Source organism: Notolepis coatsorum, assembly GCF_963971535.1.
Source record: "Notolepis coatsorum genome assembly, chromosome: 20".
NCBI lineage: Eukaryota > Metazoa > Chordata > Actinopteri > Aulopiformes > Paralepididae > Notolepis > Notolepis coatsorum.
Genome location: NC_140184.1, coordinates 18,801,775 through 18,827,563, shown reverse-complemented (window position 1 = coordinate 18,827,563; position 25,789 = coordinate 18,801,775). Strand labels below are relative to the sequence as shown.

Below are 25,789 nucleotides of genomic sequence, written 5' to 3'. Positions count from 1 at the left end.
AACGTTAGCTTGCTGCTACACTGTTGAACGTGCTGTGACTATAACATGTTTTTAACACTCTTGACTACGACGTCATCTTTGACAGAGGATGTTCGTCGAACCTACCCTGGGGCCAGCCGGCGAGGACTGCGTCAACAAGGAGCACCGTAGCGGCGGGTTGGAGCAGCGAGCTGCCCGTGTCGTCAAACACAGGAGGCTGTGTTTACTTCTGTGCCATGTTAGAGACTGCAATTCGCTTGATCTGCGCTCCCGGTAGGCAAGGTCCTGACCAGACCTTGAACACTTCTTCTTGCTTTTCCTTTCTAAATGTTTTGTAAATAACGATGTTTTCCAAAACGAGTGTTGCTGCACTACATTTAGGATACGACGTGAGTTATGTGTGAATTGTCTTGTCACTGGTCTCCATGCAAATCGGGTTATTGTTACAGATGTGAAATGATCTGGTTTGTTGTGTTGAGACACATTGTGTGTTCATGTATCGTGTACTCACAACTAAGGGGGTTAAACTGACCTATAAAGCTATGCTTAGTGACATATGAGTAAAGAATGATTCTTTTCTCAGCCTGTAATGACAATGAACAGTGTGTTCACATATTAACAGGTTTACCTGTTTAACTGGCCGTATTAAGGGTAAAGTAGGAGGGTTGTGTTTCCCCCCGGTTCCCTGGGGACTTCTTCATCCTCCTCTCAGACATGTTGTTACACTATATTGTGTCACTGTGTGGTAGGGATACGATGTAACCCTTGGCTTAGTTGTTGGGGTTGTGCTAACCGCTTGAGAAACTTTATTTTCCTAAAGAAAAGATTGTTTGGTCACTTTTTCGTGTGTGCTTAGCAAGGCCTGTGGCCGATACTAATCGAGAATTGTGTATTCTCTCATTATGAAAAACGGCGTTCCTCTGTAGAGTGTTTTTGCCATTTTTTGTAGGTGATAATGGGTTGTGTGTGTCGTGTGACCTACAACTGGGTTGGGCTGGCCACAGAAGCACATGTGTAAGTCTGGTACCGGGGCTCTTGCGAGGGCCCTCTCTGTTCTGTGTTTTTTCCTTAGTAAAAATCAGATAGCAGGTTGGCACATGCGCTGTGTGAAGCTGTTAGACGCTTCATGGGGCTGACTATGACTGCGTCATACTCTTTTTTGTCATTACATCGTATCATGGGTGTGGGGTCATAAAGGGGTGAACTGGTAAGTAACCTTTTCTCCCCCTTTTTTCTGTTGGTCAGGGGTAAACCCACCTGTCCTTCAAGGTTCCTGTCACGTTGCGGTTCGGCACGTTACAGGGTGAGGGGGGGGGGGGGGGGGGGGGGGAGGGAGTTTCCTGGTCCCACGCCCAATATTGGGCGTGTGCACCGCAGAAATCCCCCCGCCATAGAGTACGTCACTGTGCGCGTCTGTTGGTAGGACTTCCGTGTGCTGTTCAGGTCCATATCATGGATCTGTTTCGGGGGGTGGTCAGGGCTCCTCCTCACGAAGCTCCTATTCGGGCCTTCTGTGAGTTGGGACTCTCCTTCCATGTAAGGGAGCCTCCTCAGAGTACAGAGCCTCCTCCTCAGATTGTCAAGGTGAGTGGAACCTCAAGAAGGAGTCCTACTCTATTGTGTGTGTATTCGATTCAATTCGATTATTGAGTGTGTATGGGTTCAGTGCCTCCTCCCCGGAGAGCCCTAAAACCAAACTTTTACATGGCTCAAGATGCAATATATTCTTTTCAATCTGTACAGCTCGCGTGGGAAGTCTCTCTGGGGATTTCCGTCTCCTCCCTATGGGAGGGTGGTGGGATGTAAAAATGTGAATTTTTTTTACCCCCGGCTGTGTAGACTGGGATACATACTGTTGGTGCTTCCTTCTTTTCTATTAAAAAGAGTTGGAGTTAGGAAGCATCACACCCCTCTTGTCGTTCCCCTGGGCGCCTTGGGGATTCAATGACAGGTCTAAATAGCCTGTTCATTGATGTGGTTGTGTCCCGACGCACGTATAGTGCTAGCTCGGGGTGTTCTGTAATCAGGCGACTGACTGGCACGCCTTGGTTGCTTGAGGTTAAAACGGCGTTTTTATAAAGCAACTGGGATGGAGGTTTTTCCTCTTCCGACTACCTGTTTTGGTTGTCGACGGATTCTCGTTCATATCAGGGGGATGATGACGTAATGGATCTGAACATATGTAGAGGGGTCTCACGCCCTGGGGGTGGGCCACCGGGCGCGGTTCGCACCGAACGTCTGGGTGGCGCCTTCTTTTCATGTTTAAGATCAACACGCATATCTGCCCCTTCTCCTGGAGTAGGCATGTCGGCGTGGTTAGGGCACGGGACTGGTTCTGGTCACGCTGGTCCGGATCAGTTAAACCCGTTGTCCGCCGGGGATGCAGATCTGCTGTTCTGGTACCCTGAGGGACTTGGGCTTTTTCAGGGGGAAAATGCCAGGTCGGTCCGGGTGTCACAGGGTTAAGCGCTATGGAGACCCTGGTTGGGTACATTTTGTACTCTGCACTGTCGTAATGGCTTACGGCCATGCCAACCTGTACACGCTCGATCTCGTCAGATCTCGGCCGCTACGCAGGTTGGTCCTGGTTAGTACTTGGTTGGGAGACCGCCTGGGAATACCAAGTACGGTGTGCTTGGGGCTGGTTCTCCATTCTTTTCGCTCCTCTCTCACGCATGGCGAAGAGGGGCCTGTTGGGGTGGTCTTTGACCTCCTCTGGTGATCCTGTGCTTCCCGTATCGCCGGGCCCGGTCCGAAGTAATGTTTCGTCGACCCGTAGGCCTGGGTTAACCCTTTTTTGAAAACTGAAACACTTGTACTGCGGTATAGCCGGTGTATACCCGCAGGTGTGTTTTGGAGTTTTTTTCTTGAAGGGTTATAGGAACAATCACCGCATTGGGTAACACCAAGGTGGTTGATTCCCTGGTGTGTTGGAGCAGTGTCAACTCCCGGGTTACCCAGTTGAGGGTGCCCCTGCACGTTCATGACGTCTGCCAATCGTGTCAGCCTTCTCTGCCTCAACCCCTCTGGGTGGGTTTTTTTTTTTTAAATGGAGGCTTGGTCATACAACAACGCCAGCATACGCCCCTTCCGCCGGTGCGGCTGTGTTCAGCTGTCCCCTCTGGCGCCTGTCTCGTCCGCAGTCTCCAGGCTCGGGTTAACAGCCTGTTGCCTGGTTTTTTCCCCGGTGCGCTGCCTGCTTCCGTGGTAAGTCTTGTTATTGCGGCCGTGCAGGGTCAGTGTGCCAGGCGGTGTACTATTGGGGGGACAGGGCCCGCTCGGCTGAGGGGCCTTTGTCCGAATACGCTGGCGATGTGGGGGGCGGCACTAAGTGCCCACCTGGTGGGGTCTTGATGCTGGCATCATGGACCTCTCCGGGCCCCCGTTCCAGGGGGTCCAGTCCCTTTGGTGGGTCTGGGCCTTCCTTCGTGCTCCGCTGCTACGGCCTTGCCACGGGGTTGGGTTTGCCCTTGACCCCGTGATTCTGGGGGCAGTAACGAGGTTGTTCCCTCCGTTCGTTCCCGGGTGGCATGCGGGTTGTGAGTGTGTGTAGTCGTGGGGTCAGGCCACGGTCTGCTCACCGTGTGCGTTGAGTTGCTTGAGTGCCTCTTCGCACGGTCGGGTCCGTCGCCCTCCCGGGATACCTCCAATAGGGGGGGTGCCCTCCATTAGGGGGGGTCGGGGGGGCTCGGCCCTCCCTGTTCTGATGGTTGTGGGGGGCCTTCAGCGGGGTGTATTTGTCGGCCGGTGGCTCCCGCTCGGCCTCCCTTGTGCATGAGTGACGCCGAGCGGAGCCACTATGTATACAGAACAATAGGTTATGACTATAACCATGTTCTGTAATAGTGGTGACGCTCGGCGTCCGACGCCGCTGCAGCCCTTGATCTCACCTTGTGGTGAAAGCTTGGGAAGGAGGAGAGCAGGTGACCACACACCTGCTTATGAAGGTAAGCTAACGAGGGGTGTGGTCAGACGAATACTGGGATAAAGGTACATTGTGGCATTTTATTCAGTGCGCGTGCACATATGCGAGGATAGTGCATGAGTGACGCCGAGCGTCACCACTATTAACAGAACATGGTTATAGTCATAACCTATTGTTAACTCTCACTACCACACTACAGACGGTTAACCTTCTGTAGTGCGGTAGTGAGAGACGTCTGTAGTGTGGTAGTGAGAGAGTTAACCTTCTGTAGTGTGGTAGTGAAAGGGTTAAGGGAACGTCAAGTGAATTGAAGAAAATCGTAAGGTTATGTATATAACCTAGTTATATGAGTACTGGCTAAGCGTCCCGCTCTTAAGCCTATCGAGATATACCCCATCTCATGTACCTATTGTACTCCATCAACGAAAAAAACAAGTACACCCACACCTGCCGGGTCCCGCCCCTATGGAGGCGTACCCTATAAGACAGTAGGCATGGTCACCAAACACTCTTCCTCGCCAAAAATCCCGTTTCCAGTAAAAGATCCCTCAAAAGGGAACTCAGGGGGTACATTTGTCGGGCCTCGCGTCCGCTCTACCCCATATCTCGATAGGCTTAAGAGCGGGACGCTTAGCCAGTACTCATATAACTAGGTTATATACATAACCTTACGTTATATTATCGTACTTGGCCATCGCATCCCGCTCTTAAGCCTATCGAGATATGGGGTAAAGCGGACGCGAGGCCCGACAAATGAACCCCCTCAGGACCCGTAAGCCCACATCAAGGGGTTGGGGAGCCCCGTCACCCCATCCTTCCTAATGAAGGGGGGGCGCAGTCAACTCCACCTGAGTGCGAGCAAGAGGGAACTAGAACCCCTTGAACACATAGCACAGGCAGAACCACGTGTGACCTAACACACTGTGGCCCATACCCACACACTCCTGCTACCCTACCAAAGGACGGGAAGCAGGAAAGGCCACAGACCCCAGAACCACCTGGGAGACAGAACCCCCGGTCATGTCCATGAGGTAAAACCTTACAAAGGGGCCCGGGGAGGACCATGAAGCTGCAGCACAGATGTCCTCCACCGAGGCCCCACCCAGGAGAGCAGTAGAGGCAGCCACCCCACGAGTGGAGTGCGCCCTGATGCCCCCAGGGGGATCCAGCCCGGCCAACGTGTAGCAGAGGGAAATGCCCTCGCACAACCAATGGGACAGGCGCTGTTTCGATAGTGCCTTACCGGCACGAGAACCACCGTGACAGACAAAAAGCTTATCGGTGACCCTTAGATCCTGAGTACGGCTGAGGTAAATTCCCAAAGCACGGACCGGACATGACAGGTGAAGGCCCGCATCTAACTCACTAGCGTGAGGAGGCGGATGAAAACGCCTGAACCACAATATCCCTGGAGCGGAAGAACTCCGGATATTTTTAGGCACGAAGGCAGGACCAGGCCGCAGAGTGACACCGCAATCGGAACGAAAGACAGGCACTCTGGTCGTACCGAGAGAGCACAAAGCACACCCACGCGTTCAGCGGAGGTGACGGCCAGCAAGAAAGCGGTCTTGAACGACGGCGCTTGCTCAAGAGGCTCAAACGGGGCCAAGGACAACCGACCGAGGACCAATTGAAGATCCCAACTCGGAGCCAAAGAGCGTAGCACCGGCTTAACGCGTCGAGCGCCAAGCAGGAAACGCTTCACAAGAGGGTGGCTGAACAAGACATCCCCCTCAAATCCCTCATGATAGGAGGATATAGCTGCTGCATATACCCTCACCGTCGAAGCCGACAGTCTATCAAGGAGAGACTGGAGGTAACTAAGGACAGCATCCAGGGGGCAGGAGACTGGGTCCCGGCCCCCCGCCTTACATCACACTTGGAACATACGCCATCTGCTCGCGTAAAGCGCGACAGTGGAGGGAGCATGCGCATTCCGGATGGTATCACCATCAAGATCAAGAACCTGCGCCCCTCAACGTACCCGTCCCAACAACTGACCTAACAGATGTATGGGGAAGAATCCCATGCGGCACGGCATCGGTCCCAGACCTGCCTGGCTATGTCCGGACGTAATCCCCACCCGTCAGGATGAGGACCGCCCCGCGACAGTACACCTGTACCCACATTCACCCTGCCGGGGATGTGGGGAGCCCTCAGGCCGCGCAGATGGAGGACGCCCATAGCCAGCCGCCCGCCGCCTGGTGCAGACGGGGGGAGTGTACTCCTGTCTGTCTGTCGATATACGACACTGACGTCGTATTGTCCGTCCTTATCAACACCGTTTGAGGACCAGAAGGACCGCTTTCAATACCAACACATTGAACGTAGCGCAGACCGGGCAGCATTGTTTGCCAGCTGCCCCCTACTGCGTTGGCCCGACGCGTCACCAGCGAGGGAGGCGTCGGTGAAAAACGTGACGTGAGACAGCGCCGTAACCGTCCTAGGATGGAACCTCCCGAGCGTGTCGACAACATGCTCTGAGAGGGATGCCCATAGCACTCCAACCGTTGACTGGGAAGAGGAGTACTCTACTTCCAGTCTACAGCAAACCCCAGGCTGGTAGGGACCTGCCTGGTACGAGACCCGACGATCCACCTTGACCGTGAAGGACCAGAACGTCGTCAGGGCAGAATACACTTCGTAACCCCTGACGACGCAGAGGCCCCAGTGCGGCCTCCATGCACTTGGTGAAGATGCGGGGAGCCAGAGAAAACCGAATGGCAGCCTCTGGTACTCATACGCTAACCCTGCAAAGGAAGCGTAGGTAAGCCCTAGGATGGAAGATCGGAGATGCGAAAACGCATCCTACAGGTCTATGGAGGAGAACCAGACCCCCACCTGACAGTGTTCAACAGGTAGGAGACGATCCAAAAAATGCTGAACCTTCCCATGGGACAGGTCCAGCATGGGTCTGACACCCCCCCCCTCCCGATTTCTCACCAGAGAACACCGGGAGGAGAACGCCACAACTTTGGATCTCGTTGACCAGAGCTGTCACTGCTGGTGACCCTGACAATAGGGTCTGTACCAAACCCGAAAACGGGTGGGGTTGTGTAAACACAAGTCCCCGCCTCAGCATTCTCTCCATCCAACTCGACATATGGTACTGCCGTAGTCATATGTGATGACACTCCCAACGCACCCGCCGCCATGTGGCGCAGGTCCGCCAGGAACTGTAGATAGTTGGCCCGGTCCCACCCGCTGTGCGTAGCCAACCCTGGACCCTTGCGAGCAGAGCGTTCCGTGGAGTCGGGTCGGAACCTGACACTACCCATGAGGCAATCGCACCCAAGGGGGGACCCCGACAGAAAGGGCCGGTTTGATACGGGGGAAGCTGACATCAATCTAGGTGACAAAAGCCCCCCCACTGAACACCCCTCCAGAACATGCTGAGGAGTTGTTCTGCAGCCGGACATGCAAGGCGTGAGGACCCCATGGGTTCCTACACACCGTAGCCCTGCAGTGATATTACTACCACCTAAATCACGCGCACCTCTTCATTTCAGACCACTGCCGATCTCGCGGGAGTGGGAGGTACCAACATGATACCTGGCCTGGCGAAGGCGAGGCCGGGGAAGCCCGCACTGTGTGCCTCAAAAGGTTTCGAGCCCCCCTGCTGACAACACTTATAGTTGACAGACGTAACACCAGGCTCAACCAACACAGCTTATGGTGTGGGAGCCGCTTGACAGCACAACATTCTCACGGACAGACCCAGGCTCAGCCATCAACTGGGTGTCAGCCCCTGTCCCCATGAGAAGCGAAAAGTGGGGCCGCCCGCGCTTCATGGTTTGGTGACCATGCCTACTGTCTTGTAGGCTACGCCTCCATAGGGGCGGGACCCGGCAGGTGTGGGTGTACTTGTTTTTTTCGTTGATGGAGTACAATAGGTACATGAGATGAGGTATATCTCGATAGGCTTAAGAGCGGGACGCGATGGCCAAGTACGATAATATAACTGAGAGAGAGAAGAAGCAGAGAAAACCCCCAAAGCGGAGGTTGTGTCTGAGTGTCTCACCCGAAGCCGGAGCAGAACCTGAAGAAGAGGAAGAAGCCGTATCCTTGGGCGAAGCAGGACAGGAAGGAAAAGACCACGTCGATGGTCAGCACGTAGATCAGACACTTCCTGCGGCCCATCTTGTCGCTCAGGCTGCCCCACACGAAGGCCCCGACCATCATCGCCACGTACACGAGCAAACCTGTGAAAACATGAAATATAAGACACACGCACACGCACACACACACGCAGAAATAGAGAGAGAGAGAGAGAGAGAGAGTCAACGTATTACGGTTTAAAGGAATAGTCTACATTTTGTATGTAGCCTATCTGATTGGTCACAGTCTCCGTCTAAAAAGCACTTTCACTAGTATTCTGCTTTTTGAGATTTTGGAAGTAGAATATGTTGCCATTTGTTAAAAATGCTAGTGGAAGTCAATGGGGACATTGGGAAGCATTTCACTGAAAGATTCCTCACGTCATGCTCCCCATTGACCTCACCTAGCAATGCTGACATTTTCTGCTTCCTCACCATACAAAAACCCTGGTGCAAGTTTTTCTTAGCCCTTTCACTATCACTCTACCAAAGGGTTAACCCTTTCACTGCGACAATACAGAATGTTAACCCTTTCACTGCCACACAACAAAGTGTTAACCCTTTCACAATCACACTACATAAGGTTAACCCTTTCACTACCACACGTTAATCTTTTGTAGTGTGGCAGTGAAAGGTTAACTTGTAGTGTGGTGGTGAAAGGTTAACCTTCTGTAGTGTGGTAGTGAAAGGGTTAGGATGGCTTCTTAACACTTCCACACGTGTACAATCTCACACGTGAGTTTAGAATTTTGATCAATTAACATTGTAATGATGATGTCACATTGGCTACTGGCCACTGGAAGCTATAGAGTAGAAAAAACACAGACCTGAAAGAAAAAAAGTTGACTATCCCTTAAAGCTTTCTTACGCGGCGCCTTTCCCTTGAAGCTAATTGACCTATCTCAAACCCTGCCCCCTTTTCTGGATCCTCAACAGCTGTGATTGGAGGATCGAGAACAGAGGGCGTGAGATGGGTTGGTTGACGATTCCATGGATAACATGCTTATGTTAACCTTTCACTATGCTGTGACTGATATCCCAACATGACTGCATCACTCTTCCTCGACTCCTAACAAGGTAGACGAGCGTTTCCTCCACAAGGGGTCTCACTTTGCCAAGTTATGAAGGGAAACTGATGGAGAGACGATAACAAATGTTCAGGATAATTTATTAATTTATTTCCGAGTGGAGCTGAAGTAACCTCAGACATTTACATCAATCCCCGTCCCAGAGTACATTGTCCCCAATGTCATAACACAAAAAAATAGAGTCGCCACAACTCCCAGGAGGGGCCGCAGAGTGCTTCAAACAACATTAGAGTACACTGTGAATGTCAATGTGTAGGTATGGTACTACTACACCCATTAACAGATAAGACATTACTATGCTGCTCCTTGTCTTCAGTCCACCCCCCCCCCCCCCCCCCCCCCTGTGTTTTTACTACACGCAGCCCTAATTACAGAGGGAGTAAGCAGCTTAGCAAGCACGTGTAGAGATAGTGTGCACCTCCCTAATGGATTACTAGCCTCTGGAAAGGCTCTGTCCTTGTCCAGGACGCTACCGTCACCACCATTCACAGAGAGCACTGTCTGCCAAGGCACAGAGAAACCAATGTCTCTCTCCCGGTGTTGCTAAAAGCTACTAAGGTATAAAGGTATTGGTGAATCATCCTTTAAAATACGACGAATAAATTCATGAAATTAGATACTGCTTTCAATACAATACTCAATACAATATTATCTTAGTGTCGTACATTTTAAATAGAGAAATATATATATTTTGACCTGCTGCCCTCAGGAAAGCGCTTTAGACAGCCTGCCTACAAAACAAACAGAAGGAAATTTGGGTTTGTACCAGAGGCCATTCGACTGGTGAATGGCCACAGTACAAGGAAAGGTCAGTTTACAAACGTGCACCCTTTGACCCCTTGATTTTAATATTTGACGAAAGTGCACTTTTTATACCAACCAAATCTATTTATTTATTTATCTATTGGACTGACAGATCAACATGTGTAGGGATCCCATTCTGGCAGTATCATGTCTTTTATGCTTTGAAGTGTCATGTATGTCTCTTGTCCCTGTTTTGTCCTGTTCTGTCTTGAATGTATAGGAATGCAGCTGTTTGTGATATCATGCCTTAAATTGCCCCTTGCGGGACTAATAAAGTTTTTTTAATTGAATATATATAAATATAAAAAATACTATATATATATATATATATATATAAGAAAATTAAATCACAATGTATAATTTATGATGATTATTAACAATCTATCAAATTGGACTTGTGAAATTAGTGGGGAAGTGAGGACTGTTGTACAATGTACAATTGTACAATGAAGAACACCTGCTTTCACAGGGAATCGATTGAAATGGATGAACCTGCAACATCAATGGTAATGATTTAGACTAAAGGTATCTGAGGCAGCGCGGGTAGGCAGTGTTGCTCTCTGCAGGTATGAGTTGTGAAAATGTTAAAGGAACACGCCAACTTTTTGGGAAATTAGCTTATTTTCCATCTACCCTGGAGTTAGACAAGCAGATACATACCATTTTCTTCTCTGTGCATGCATTAGGCTTAGGGAACAGCCGCACCGTTAGCCTAGCTTAGCGTCATTCACTGGAAGTAGGTGTGCCAGTGTAACCTAGTTCCCAACTGTCACGAAATACACTCCAAATACAACTCCAAAACTTTCCTGTAAACATATTGTGACCTGTGTGTTTACAAAAAAAAATTAGACATTAGATATATACTCGGATTTTTTTTTGCCTAACCACTGCTGCCTGGCCGCAGTGATTTCATCACCTCAAAAGCCCTGTTGCTTTTTGAAAAACGGGGGTTTTGAGGTGCTGAAATCACTGCAACCACACTACAGAAGGTTAACCGTTCACTACCACACTACAGAAGGTTAACCCTTTCACTACCACACTACAGACGGTTAACCTTTCACAACCACACTACAGGTTGGTTAACCTTTCGTGATAGTGAAAGGGTTAACACTTCATAGTGTGGTAGTGAAAGGTTAATCTTCTGTAGTGTGGTAGTGAAATGGTTAACCCTTTGTAGTGTGGTAGTGAAAGGGTTAAATAAGGAATAAAAAAAACTTGTGTGTTTAATCCCGATAAGCACAGTGATAATCAAACTTCCTAAAAGGTCATATAAATATATAATACACCAAAATGGTTGAAACTGACACATGTGTCTGGTGCAGGAGCACCACAAGATGAATGGCAGTCGATGAAAGGAATGAAGCTGCAACATCACGTGCAGAGTATTCATAATTGCCATCCAATGGTAACGGGGGTCTGACGCACAAGCGGCTACTGTATCTGAGGCAGTGCGGGTGGGCAGTGTTGCTCTCTGCAAGTGTGAGTTGTCTGGTACAAGAGCGCCACAAGATTAACCCTTTCACTACCACACCACAGATGGTTAACTTTTCACTAAGGGCTAACCTTCTGTAGTGTGGTAGTGAAAGGGTTAACACTTTGTCGTGTGGCAGTGATAGGGTTAACATTCTGCATTGTCACCGTGAAAGGGTCAACCATTTGGTAGTGTGGTAGTGAAAGGGTTAACAGCGGTCTGCTTCAGGTCACGTCCATGGAGAATCCGTTCAAGTAGTGCATGGAGAGATGGGCTATGTCGCAAAATAATTGACCGACACAGAGTTTAAAATACCGAGCCGCCTCGGTTTAAACGTCAGTGAAGGTCAATTATTTTGCGACAATGATCGAGTATAGCTATACATTATCCCGCTTATTACATGGCTAACTTACTAACAATATACCTAATTCATTTTACATCGACTCGCAACAGTAACACTGGTTCTGGCTCCGCTGAGTGCTCGTCGCTCCGCCCCCCAGCAGCTTCCCCGGCAGCCGGCAGTTTGCACTGATGTCAGTGGGCTTGATTGCGAACAGCTGCGCACAGCGGCCATTATTGTGGGCTTGATTGCGCACAGCTGCGCACAGCGGCCATTATTGTCCCACAGCGGTCATTATTGTCTGATAACTGACCTCTGACGCGCGCTATTGACCAATCACAAGCAAGCATTTCGGTGAATGTGAAAACGCCATGTAATAAGTTCCTATTAATTTACAGCAATTAACTATGGTAATTAAAAGTACTAAACTGTGCTTTTTTCTCTCATCACTTTGCTTTTTAATGTCCAGCAGAGCCGGTTTGTTTGCTTTGGCATGGACGGCGGAGGCTGTCGGACTCGACTCGACTTCGATGAAGACCAGTTCGCTAGCGATCTCCGCCTTGTTTGCATACTAATTGCCTGCTTTCTCCAGGGCATTGGTATCATCCTCAACTCTAGCTTTCTTCTTTTTTCCCCTCATTTCACCAAGTTCATCCATGAGAGACTTTATTTTCATAGCAAGAGTCTTTCTACTTCTCTCTCTCTCTTGTCATGTCAAGGTAGGCACAATACCTCTGCCTTGCACCGGCAGCTGACGTGAGCAGTTCTTACACACTCTGCCCTGATGTGGTCAATGATGAGTCACTATGAAGACTGTTCCTTCAGATTATCCACCTTCAACGTCTTTATTCACAGAAAAACCCCTCTTCACACACTTGCCTGTCCATGGGACATCAAACACCCGACCACAGTCTTCAGCGCTGGAGCCCATGGTCTCATGAAACAAGAATATCCACTCTATTTGAGGCAGGGTCAAACTCTCTGAACACTGGAGTGAGCAGAGATAAATCACAGAAGGCCCTGTACACTCTCAAGACATCATCACATACTGACTCTTGATTTGCAGCAACAAGGGTTTGCAGGAAGCTCTCTATATTTTCTGCATACACTGCTCTTTGTTTGAAGGTATTTGTCTCGGATCTTAGGCACTGCATGCTTCTAACAAGGGGGTATTGTTACGTGTGTCCTGTTAACAAGCTTGAGCAGGAGTGATAGGAAAATGTTATTTTTTATCTTAAGCGCCTGCCTTCTTCTAAAGTGTCCTGAATGTCCAATTTAGAAGCATCCTTGTGTTCACTCGCTTGATAAAGAGGCACCTGAAGGATGTTGTTATAGCCTCTTTCATTGTCTTCTCAAATAATGACATTCAATTCAAACCTTTATTTATTCTCGAAAGGACAATTGAGGTCACCCTAATTTTCAATGTGGTCGAGACTTACAGACATTTCAATGCATAATTATTTTTTTACAATATAATAACAAATATGAATAACTATCTATATAGCACTTTTCATACATGGACCACAGACCAGAGTGCCCCACAGCAATTAGTATAAAATGAACATAGGCATAAAATCAGCATATACGTTGACAATGCATAAATTGCAGACAACACCTCACACATCAATCCCTACCACATCCCCATTCAAGACACACCCCCCGATAATGCGTGCCATGACACAAACAGCCCGCACGCCACTTACACTGCCATGCATGACGACAGGAATGCCACCCCCGCAGGCCACACCATCTCCGCCGGTCCTGGCGACCTCGCCACCACGAGAAAACCAGCCCCCACCCCCAAACTCCATGGAAATTTCCTCCATGGAGGAAATGACCCCCAGGACCTGCAGCCACGCCAAAGGAGCCACGACTCCAAGCATTCAAGCAGACAGACACAACAGCGGTCAAATGAGAAGACATGCAGCACCACGGACGGTCCGAGACGACACCGGGACCCCCCCCCGAAACACCACAGAAGCCGCAGCGAGCCCCCCATGCAAGGAACCCCCAAAACGCCAGCGAACCGAGGGAGCCCAACGATGAAACCCAACCAAAATCCATCAAAGCACACGCAAAGGCCCAGCCCCCAGAGTCGAAAACACCAGCCTCCCGCACGTGTCCCGACGGACCCCGGCCGGTCCCCACCACTGAACTCTCCCAACCCACCGACACCCCAAGGACTCCCCTCATGAAGAACCCACCACAACCCCCACAGCAGCACCCCAAAGCGTCCAAAAGGTCCCAGTGCCATCCCAGACCACCCACAATCACACACGCACCCCCATCCATCCAACCACCACTATGTCCATCCGCCCGAACATCCAGAATCGCTGCCCCTACCCCCCGCCACGGCCATAGGAACAGAATATATCAATCTTATACTTATTTTAAAGATTTCCATTAGTTCTGGATTAAAAGTCTGACCTTTAATGCAGTGGGTCTCATCTGCAGTGGGCCTCATCAACAAGGCTCAGGACCCCCACTGACCTCCCCGACTGTGTTACATTAACACACCCTTCCTGGACTATATATTTATATATACACTCAAAATGTTCATACTTGTTCATACTTTTTGCACAATAGTGCTAAATTGCACAGCCCTGCTACATATTCTTTCCCACTGTATTTTTCTTTTTATTATAATTTAGTGTATACTCGACTACATTGTGCACAATTGTACAGCACTGTCCTATTTTATTATCATATTATATTCAGATTTATTCTAATTTCCTTATATATGCAAACTTACTTGGCAATAAAGACCTTTCTGATTCTAATGACAGTATAAATTATATTACATTCATGGTTTGGTATTGGACAAGGAAGGGGGTGACTTGCTTGGCTATGCTCTGGAATATTGATGTTCTCACTGGAAAAAGTGGATCTGCACAGGCTTTCTTGACCCCCTGCAAATATTTGATCTTTGGCTCGGCTAAGTCTCCTCTAGAGACTGCATTGACGTAGTTGATCACGTGAGGCCACAGCATCCATCCTCTCTCATAAACATTCACATCTTCAACCCATCAGTGCTGGCAGAATTTAAGCATGGGTAGTGTTGCAGCCTGTGACTTTTGTGAAGTCTTGTCTGTGCGCTGGGCTGTTTTTAAAGATGAAAGATTAGATTAAACTGAAGATGTCTTTATTCATAGCACACAATCCCACGTAGTTATACAGCAAACACACACATGCGAGATGGGAAACACATAGGAACACACACATGCATTTTCTGCGGGGTCGCCGATGAAATTTCCTCTCTGCACTTGACCCATCCTGTCCAAGGGCAGACCCATCCTCCCTCCAAGGGCAGCCGGGAGCAGACATGGGCCGTGGCATGGGGCCGCACCCAGGGGACCAATCCAAATGCTCCTGTCCGTCTTCTTCAGGGACGCGACAGCGTTAGCGATCTGTTCTGCATGTTTTTCCATTGAGTTTATCCATTTTTCTGGAGGGGAATCCCTTGCGGGCACAGGCACCTGGCAACCCGGCAACCTGGTCCCCAAGCGGGAATCGAACCCAGGACCTTCTTGCTGTGAGGCGACAGTGTTAACCACTACACGCCTAAAGAGCCAATACAGCATAATAGAGGATAAGGTCCACCTCCCATCCGCTTGGCACTATCCATCCCAGAATGCACTATGGAGAGTGTGCAGTCCGCACAATCTGAAGTTCAGCGGAGATTTGTTGTCTTGGACAATGTTGAATTGAACCCTAGGTCCATTGATAGCTGCACAAGGGTCTTCATTCCAGTTACGGACATTTTGCATCCACTCTATGATGTCCTGGGCAGTTGCCTGCCCTTGTAACTCCGAGCCTACATACCTGGTTTCAACCGGCCCCCATCCCAAATCCGGACGTGCAGGTCCATCTGTTTGAGTTGGAGAGGCTTTGTTCAGGCTTCTGTCAAACATCATTACATAACCAGCCTGCCTGGACAGCCTCTGGACAGCATCTCACAACAAGCAATTTGATCCCCCCCCCCCACAACTAAACCTGGCTGCTATTCTGCTGTGAAAAGCTCACCTGTGTTAAACCACACGAGCTGTACGAATACTGCGAGTCCATCGTCTTCAGTGTCCACATCATTTCAGCCGATAGCATGCTATGGATTGCTTGAGTGTCAGTTGAAGTTGTTGTCTCACAGCTATATACCGATGCTTGCCGCACTTGTAGAAGCGGTACGGTTATCTGGCCTGGCTACAGCAGGTGTGAAATAATATGTGCAGACGCTGGCAGTCTGTTAAGCGGCCGAGCAGAGTCACTTCCAACCATATTGCCAACGTCGTAGAGCCTACATCCAAAACATCTGCCTGTCTTTTGAACCATGTATTATATTTGTCATTTGAAAGCCATACATTATTACATTACATTTCACACTTCCCAGGCATTTTTGCAGATAAGTTAGTGCTTGCTCGTTAAACATTCCTGTCGCCAACTAGCTGCATACCAATGTGTACCACATGATACTAGTGAAGTTTCAAGGTAGATGTTAGATCCCATGGCACGGAAGATTTTTTTTACAATTATTTTAAAATTGTAGGTAGTCAGAGTGGTTAAGTTACTAAGGAATTTACCTTGCCTATACTACTACCAGTACCTATGCTAATATGTCTATACTACTATGCACTCAAGACTGTAGCACTCAAGTTCAACACTGTTTAACGAGCAATGCTACTTACCCTTAGCTGCCAGAGTTGTACCCTTCCTGCTGACTTGTTGTACAGAACTTGTAAGTAGCTTTGGATAAAAGTGTCAGCTAAATGACATGTAAATGTAATGTTTATAAACAATAAACTATACTTGTGAAAAAACTGAAAAGTTACCATTTTAATTAGGGATGTCCGATATTATCGGCCTACCGATATTATCGGCCGATATCGGCATTAAAATGTGATATCGGAAAATATCGGTATCGGTTTTAATTTAAATTTTTTTTTTTAAATTTCTATAACCTTTATTTACCCAGGCAAGCAAGTAAGAACAAATTCTGATTTAATTTATTGTCAAAAGTATGCATAATGTTGTGTTAATTCCACAACAAGAGATATTTAATGTTAATTACCTGAAATTATTCCATTTTGGGGGGGGGGGGGGGGGGGACCCTGCATATATCGGTATCGGTTGATATCGGTATCGGAAATTAAGAGTTGGACAATTTTTATGTTAATTTACTGTTCAAAGAAGTATCTGCTAGGCTTCTGTATGATAACACTGCTTCAAAAGTATTTATTAGAATTGTCTATACAAATAGATAGACTAATTCAACAAATTACATTATAGTAGCAGGCTCTGCAAATATAAACAAGTATCTCTTTAAAAACGACATAGTGCACCTGTAAAATATTTAGCTACAGGGAACCAACATTTTTTTAATGTTCAGATAGGAGGTTTTGCGTTACAGCCATTGTATAGATAACATTTGTATATAGTAATCATTTAAAACTAAAAACAAAAAAAAACATCCACAGAGCTTTTAGAAAGGTGCAGATTAATGTTGTTGTTTACATGTTGCGAGCATGTATCCCCTCCCTACTTTCCATTTCCCCACGTGGAATGCACCTGATTGGATAAATGACATGCTGTTGCTCTAGTGCGACATCTAGTGGCTGAATGTTATCAATAGCACCTTTAATCATGAGATGAACACTGTCACAACCATAGACATAAAAAGGCTAGATGACTCACCTGCGCTGCTGGCCAATGGAGACCGACGTTGCCACATGGCGGCCATCTTGCCACAGGCAGCAGGCCCACTCATAACATGAATGTCTATGGTGCATGTACTATTGAAATAACCATAGCTTGCATATTTCCAACCGATTTTCAAACGGTTTGGTTTGTTATAAGCGTCAGAGATGTAGTTATCATACTGCATACTTATAATGGACGTTCATATGAAAATAATGTCCAAGCATCCTGAATCATAGTCATGTTAATAACGTTTGTAATAAACCAAACCGTTTGTAATAAACCAAACTGTTTGTAAATCGGTTGAAAATTTTGCAAGCTATGGTTATTTCAATAGTACATGCACCATAGACATTCATGTTATGAGTGGGTGTGCTGCCTGTGACAAGATGGCCGCCGGTGAACTATGCTGGAGACTCCGTCTTGCACCATCTAGTTATATATATATCTATGGCAGGCCATGTGAGCGGCGCGGGGTGCGGAGCGGGCGGTTTTGACGTGAGCGAGGAGTGGGTTTTAAAATGAGTCGGCGCAACGTCCGGAGCGAGAGTTCTCCTCCGCTCCAATCCACTCCAGGCCGCTCACAGTGGTTTAACACTGTTGATGTAATATATACATGCAGTACAATGCCAAAGCAACAGATGGCGATGTACAAACATGAAGGCCATTTTCAACCAATGAGAAGGGTGAACCTGTGATATCCTGTTCAGGCTTTGTCACTGTAGAGACGCCCACACTCACTCCTGTTAGAAAAAGTATCGACGCCATTGTTGTTGACGTTAGCTTACATGCTAACGTTAATGGCAGCGACCATAGCATTGTGGCTCGGCTAGCCTATCATCGCTTAATAGAGCTAGTGAATGGATAAACAACGTTATTTAACATTGCAGAATGGCTACAATTACAATGCGGCTCAATACAAACAATTGTTAAGGGGCCCAGGGGGTGTAGACTGTTGTAGTTTGAGCTAATTTACACCATGCTCCAAAAAAAAAAAAAAAACTGCAGAGCGATCTGGCGCGGGGAGCGGGGAGCGCTCGATTCTAGGTGAGCGGGGAGCGAGCGGAGAGCGACTTGGGGGCGGGGTCAACATGAGCGATTAGCGGAGCGGACCAAAGAGCGAAGAGCGGATTTCTCGGCCGCGCCGATCCGCTCACGTGGCCTGATCTATGGTCACAACACTACACAAAATAGTAGTCATTTCACACCAAGGTTGAGCGATCACGGAGAAGCCACTGTGGATGCCACAATGAATTACCATAATTACCATAATGGGTGAGCCAAATCTGCAAAGGAACAGTGTCTGTCCAAATTTCAAAACACTATCTCCAAAGACACGGTAGGGGTTACACCTAGGCTAGCTGTACCCTTGGGTTTCAATGTTGAATGCTAATAATGATGAAATGCCCCATTAGGGCGGGTAGGTATGCCATCATGGATCCATGCAAATGTATTGATATTTACTATAGGCTACCATCATCCACGATATATAGCCTACATAATATATACACTGTAAAAACTGAGCATCATCTGGTAATTTTTAAACTATCAGCTAATTTTATTCAACCAAAACAGTGTAAAATGCTATTCATAAATGGTTAAAATTCATTGAATTCAGCTCAATTTGATTTCAAACTGCACATAGTCTTTTTTTATTATGTATAGGTTACTAATAATTATTTAATAAATATGAATGAACCCCAATCCCAGTTTTTACAGTGTAGTTGTTCCCGCATGCTTCAAGACTAGCTCCATCGTACCGGTGCCGAAACACTCCTCTGCAGCGAGCCTTAATGACTTCCGCCTTGTTGCACTCACCACCATCATCACAAAGTGCTTTGAGGGGCGGGTCCTGGCTCATCTCAAATCTGGCCTATCACCCTCACTGGACAAATACCAATTTGCCTACCATGTAGGCTGGTAAAGCTATCCTTCCTAAAGTGTGAAAACGGAAGTACAGGAAGTACCGGCTACAGCTTTCCGGTTTCGACAAAACAATTATAGAAACGTGTGAAGTGCACAATATTTCCTCGTTTAAGCCACTGCAACGGCTTTGCCTGACGAATTTACTACATGACCGGGACGTTCTAGCTTGTTTGCCGACAGGATTCGGGAAAAGTTTGGTCCGTTCAGAGGCAACTTCCAGGGGAAGTACATACACCGGAAATTCACGCTTTCGGCCGTAGTGCTTTACCAGTCTTTATCTCACGGAGGAGATAAAACTGGGAACGAGGTTACCTACCATGAGAACAGGAGCCCTCTCTTCAGCGATACACTCCGCCCCCTCTCCCGATCTGGATGACAGCAACACCCATGTGAGAATGCTGTTCATTGACTTTCAGCATTCAACACCATCATCTCCTCCAAACATTAGCTTAGCATATTTACTTCGTAGCTTTTTCATATATAGGCATACTCCATACACATGTTATACTGTACACTACAATGCACTTCACTGCTCCTTGTGCAATCGCAATTAATTGACTAATCTCTAATCTCCAATTAAGTGTGTGTCAGTTTTATAAAGCCACCATCCATGGTCAAGGTTAGGAGTAAAGCTACTGTTCATAGTCAAGGTTAGGTGTAAAGCTACTCCCCTCCTCTAAACAAGCAAACACTAACTTTATTTTAGACAGGTCTTTGGCATGCTTCCCCTGACTGGCTCAGAGTCAGAAGGACCCCATGGTGTTTTCACTGACAGTTGCACGCCCCACCGCTTCCGGCCGCTGATCTTTTTGATTGGCAGACGGCAGTGCACGCTACATTAGCATGGTAACAAAAGCTGAAAGCATTCACTAACAGGTTCATCATCAGTCTCTGTCGAGACACCTCACCCCAGGCCCATGAGGTTAGGATGCAACGAGTGATGTGAAAGCTGCCACATCATCTAGCTAAACACTTTGTCCTGTCAGATCATGTAAATCATCCCAGACTGAAGTCACCTTATTTGACACTCAATCTGTCTCCAGATTAACTACAGGAGAGCTTGGGGAAACAGCATATTCCATAGCAGTTATACAAGGATGTAGGCAATGGCATACAGTATACTCAATATACTGTACTGTACTATACTCAGTATACTCAATATACTGTACTCAGTATACTCAATATACTGTAGTCAGTATACTGTACTGTACTATACTCAATATACTCAATATACTGTACTCAGTACACTGTACTGTACTATACTCAGTAGGGATGTCCGATATTATCGGCCTACCGATATTATCGGCCTGCCGATATTGGCATAAAAATGTGATATCGGAAAATATCGGTATCGTCTTTTTTTTTACATTTATTGAACCCAGGCAAGCAAGTAAGAACAAATTATTATTTTATTTATTGTCAAAGTATGCATAATGTTGTGTTAATTACACGACAAGAGATATGTAATGTTAATTACCTGAAATTATTCAGTTTTTTGGGGGGGGGGAAACCCTGCATATATCGGTATCGGTTGATATCGGTTGATATCGGTATCGGAAATTAAGAGTTGGACAATATCGGTATCGGTAAAAAAGCCAATATCGAGCATCCCTAATACTCAGTATACTCAATATACTGTACTCAGTATACTACTGTACTATACTCAATATACTCAATATACTGCACTCAGTATACTGTACTGTACTATACTCAGTATACTCAATATACTCAATATACTGTACTCTGTATACTGTACTGTACTATACTATACTCAGTATACTCAATATACTGTACTCTGTATACTGTACTGTACTATACTCGGTATACTCAATATACTCTACGCTGTATACTGTACTGTACTATACTCAATATACTGTACTGTACTATACTCAGTATACTCAATATATTGTACTCTGAGGGCGGCTAGGTGGTGCAGTGGGCAAGGCACTCACCACCAATGCTGGAGACGCTGGGTTCGAGCCCAGCTCTCCACATTGTTTTCAGTTTGGCTGGTCGTCCGTACTAATACAATTGGCAGTATTAGGGTGAGGGAAAACTGAGGGGTGGGGATCGGACGTTGTGGACAGCGACTCCTACAGGTCGGTTGGTGCGCCTGCGCAGTAGAATCAAGAAGCGATGGGGGCGGCGCCCCTCCAAAGCGCAGACCCCTGACGCTGAAAGATTGCGCTGCGCAGGTGAAAAGATGCGATGGCTGCTACCTCAAGTATCGGAGGGGACTCCGATGGCTTCGTCCACATTGCAGCCGGCTTGTGGGAGGCAAGAAACAGCGTTCGAGACAGGGGAGGGTTGAATTGGACGATACGAAAAATTGGGATGGGAGAAAAATAGAAAATGGGAGAAAAAGTGCAACAAAAAATATATATACTGTACTCTGTATACTCAATATACTGTAGGCCAAGGTTTTGGGACTGGTGAAGCAAATATTTCATTGACATTTCACTGACTTGCAGCAGCACTACAACCAATCACTAGCAAAGCATATCAAATTGAAACCAGTTCAGCTTCATTTCTCTCTACCCTCAGCTACATTCCTCTTTCCTCTTTCTCTTGAAGAGTAGAATATTGACGCCATAGGAGTCTGCAAAGTCTTTACCCATGTGTAATGAAAATGTAAAACATTGAGCTTTCACTATGCACGTATGGTTGATTGATTGATTGAAAACTTTATTTTTAATTTTTTTTATTGATATTTTTCCCCCTCCATTTTTCCTCCGATTTTTCCCCCATCCCAATGTTAGTCGTATGCCAATTCCCAATCCCCTTCCTGGTCGCTGCGCACTTACCCCCCACAGTCAGATCATCTGGGAGAGTGGAGGCTATCACGTGCTTCCTCCGACACACGTCCAGCCAATCAACCGCTTCTTTTCACCTGGCAGCGCGGATCCTCACTGAGAGGGCGTAGCGTGTGGAAGGATCACACTATCCCACTCAGGTCCTATCCGCGCTTAGCAGGCGCCCCGACCAAACTGTAGGAGTCGCTGTTTACAACGACCCGGACCCACCCCGCCAGCTTCTCCCACCCTCTAATACAGCCAATTGTATTAGTGTGAACGGCCAGCCAAGCTGGTGACAACCCCGGAGCTGTGAGCTGGATTCGAACAGGCGAATCCAGCTCACAGCTCCGGGGTTGGTGACGAACGCAATCTCCGCTACACCACCTAACCGCCCTGATTGAAAACTTTATTAACAGATTGCAGAATGGGTACAATACAGTACAGCTCAATACACACAATTGTTAAGGGGATGCAGACCAGAGAAAGACTTTCGTCTTGTTTACATCAGGGTCCCCCATTTTCAATTCATCAGGACATATATGACATACATGACATACAGATAGACAGTACTGCTACATCTATACATTTATGACATACCAGATATGCAAATACAGTACTGTTTGTGATACAAAAAGAGTCCAGAAAAGGGAGTATATACATTTGATGTAAAAACTGTACATTGGAGGAGGTTGGGTTGGGTGGGGGGGTGGGGGGGGGAACTGTACAACTGTACAAGCAAAACTGTACATTCGAATATTGACAACCATACTAGGTAAATGACTGTACATTGGAGGGGGTTGGGTTAGGACATTTACAGGGGCCAGTTTCGAATTGCAGTCTCCCGTAGGTGTCCCTTGAGAGTGTTTTTGAAAGTGGGTAGTGATTCACATTCCTTTACAGCTTTGGGTAGGGTGTTCCACATTGATGTGGCATAATTGCGAAACGTGTTTAGTCCCTTGTCTGAGCCGAATCTGGGTTTAACATGATTTGTGGAGCTCCCTCTGGTGTTGTGATCGTGGTATTCACTGACCTTTGGGAAGTATTTTGACATGTACATGGGCACCTTGTCGTGTAGTGTATCTTGTAGACCAGGCCCATTGCAAGTTGCTGTACTCTGTCATCTACTCTAAGCCATCCTAGGTTGTCAAAGTGGGCAGGGGTGAGGTGGGTTCTAGGGGTAAGGTCAAGCAGTAGCCTGACCAGTTTGTTTTGAGATGTTTGTAATTTAGTTTTTAGCGCCTTTGAGGTGCTTTGGTACCATGAGGTGCAAGCATAGTTGTAGTACCCTTGAATGAGTGCTCCTGCCAGAGTCTTCAGGGTATTCCTGTTTACCAGAGAGGAGATCCGGTACAAGAATCGAGTTCGTTGGTTGACTTTTTTTATTACATTGGATGCCATTTTGTCACAGGAAAGATTAGCCTCTAGGATGGAACCCAGGTAGGTAATTTCATCTTTCCTTGTGACAATATTGTCACCCACTGTAACTGAGAAGCCGTCGGTCTTGCTGAGAGAGTGGTGCGCTCAGCCGAGCGTACCACGGGTATTGCACTACCCCCCCTGCAGGTTCTATACAACAAGAGGTGCAAATCCAGAGCATGCAGGATAATGAAAGACCCTCACCACCCCAATAACAGCCTGTTTCAGCTGCTGAGGTCAGGCAGACGCCTGCGAACCCCAGCTACTAGGACAGAGCGGCTTAGGCTCAGCTTCTTCCCCCAGGCCATCAGAGCCATGAACAATGAACATTGAGTGCTCAGAACATTGAACTATCCACACACAAGCACACACGAACACACACACGACACGCACGCTGTGCACGCTCACACACGAGCAGCCACTTAACACTTTAACATGAGCGGGCACACACTCATGTCGCACACACGCACACTTATGACCAAAGGAAAGGACACTTTAAATTAGAATAACAGGAACAGTGTATTGCACTACCAAAGCTAACTAGCATGTCCCATATGCTCTGTAAATAACTATGTACAGATACCGAGATGTCACTCCATGTTACCTGTTTACTGCACAATGTTGTTTTTTCATTTTTTGATTCTATTATATGTTGTACCACTGTATTGCACATCGTTGCGGGCAAGACCACCCGCATTTCATTGTATACCTGTATGCCGTGACAATTAAAACACTTGACTTGACTCTTGTTTGTTATTTGAACCGAAGAGAATGGACTCTGTTTTGCCCATGTGTAATGATAGTTTGTTATCAGCGAGGCCATATGCTGCTGCCGTGATGTCATGGACTCTTATCTTCTCCTGCTAGCTGACTATACTGTCACTTACCCAGCATGCCCTTGTCGGCGTTGGATATGCACATGTCCTTCTCGGCGCTGGGCAGCACGAAGCCCACCACGAAGCCGTCCACGCCGTCCGCCATCAGGGCCAGTCCCAGCACCACGAAGAGCATCCACTGGAACCTCCCGTGGCCACAGTCTTCCATGATGTTCTCGTACTGGTCCGGCAGGTCGTCCTCCTCCTCCTGCTGGTTGGCCAAGCGGGCCTTCCTCCTGGCCTCCAGGCGTGCCGCCCGACGCGCCTCCTTGATCTCGTCGGGGTGGGGGATGCCCTGGTACTCCCCCTCGTACATCTGCTCGCCCTCATCGTGGCCCTCGGTGGCGTCGCTGGCGGCGTCCTCCTCCTGCGCAGGGTAGTCCCCCTGGTAGGGGTAGCCCTCCTGGCCCCCGCCGCCCTCCTGCTGGGTGTAGGCGACCTCGGTCCCTTGCTGGTTCGCATTGTTCTGATAGGGGTCGTCCATGTTTCCTTCTGGATGGACGAGAGGGGGAGGAGGACTGAGTTAGCACCGTGAGCCGCCGTATGCCCCGAGGAAGACCGTGGTGTGGGCTATATTGGCATAATCCTCCGCAGAGCAATCTCTTGTGTTCCAGGTGCAAAGAGGTCAGTGGGGGAACCACAGGTCGTCAGGGGGGGGGTTGGTCCTGAATCTACCTTTCAGTGAAAGCGCTCTACCTTGCCTGGTGTCTGCAACACTGCATACTGAACCTGAAACAGAATGCACATTTTTGTCACGTACTGTATCGCAAAGTGTACATCGTTAAACATAATGCCTGGACGTGTCCTGTGTAGCACAATGGGTAGAGTGCTTGGTGCTCTGAGCACGGCACTAACACTGCCAGGGTTAGGGGTTCGATTCCCTACTGGAGTCGCCTATACTGAAAGATATATGCATTCCATTGTGAAGTGCTTTGAGTGGTACACTAATACGAGAAAAGCTCTATGAGAATGCTGCCGTTCAACAGGAATATTAAAGCAGGGTGCAGTTGCAGAGCATGAAAAAGGAGGGTTATTTAGTGCATCGCTGCAGTGCCTTCTCACACAGTTGGTTAGTGATCTGTCAGGATATAACAAACGGCACTGAAAAGAGATATTAGGGAGGAGGGAAGAGTACAAGAGGACTTTTCAATCTCCCATGCGGGCAGGATGACGTCCCGCACGAGCGGATAATCCTGTGTTCTCGATGGACCTACAGGGAGAGCACAGCACACTGCTCCAGGCAGAAGGCCCCCAGCTCTGACGCCATTTTGATCTCTCACTAAACCACCGTTATCGTGATGATAAGTTCAGAGATCTGCCCAGAGAAGATTAGACAAAAACAAACCTAAAACCGTGTCAGTTGATAGACTCTCAGGAAACTAATG

General features: G+C 47.7%; 1 protein-coding gene across 1 annotated transcript in view; it reads right to left on the bottom strand.

Annotated features, from left to right (window-relative positions):
* sv2ba (synaptic vesicle glycoprotein 2Ba) overlaps positions 1–24,888 on the bottom strand; it is a gene marked incomplete at both ends in the record, with an annotated part of 41,631 nt that extends 16,743 nt beyond the window's left edge. The window contains 2 exons of the mRNA XM_084337290.1: positions 7,926–8,106; positions 24,417–24,888. Coding sequence (XP_084193416.1) covers positions 7,926–8,106; positions 24,417–24,888 — 653 coding nt within the window. The remainder of the gene's footprint in view (positions 1–7,925; positions 8,107–24,416) is intronic.
* Between the last annotated feature and the right edge of the window lie 901 nt (positions 24,889–25,789).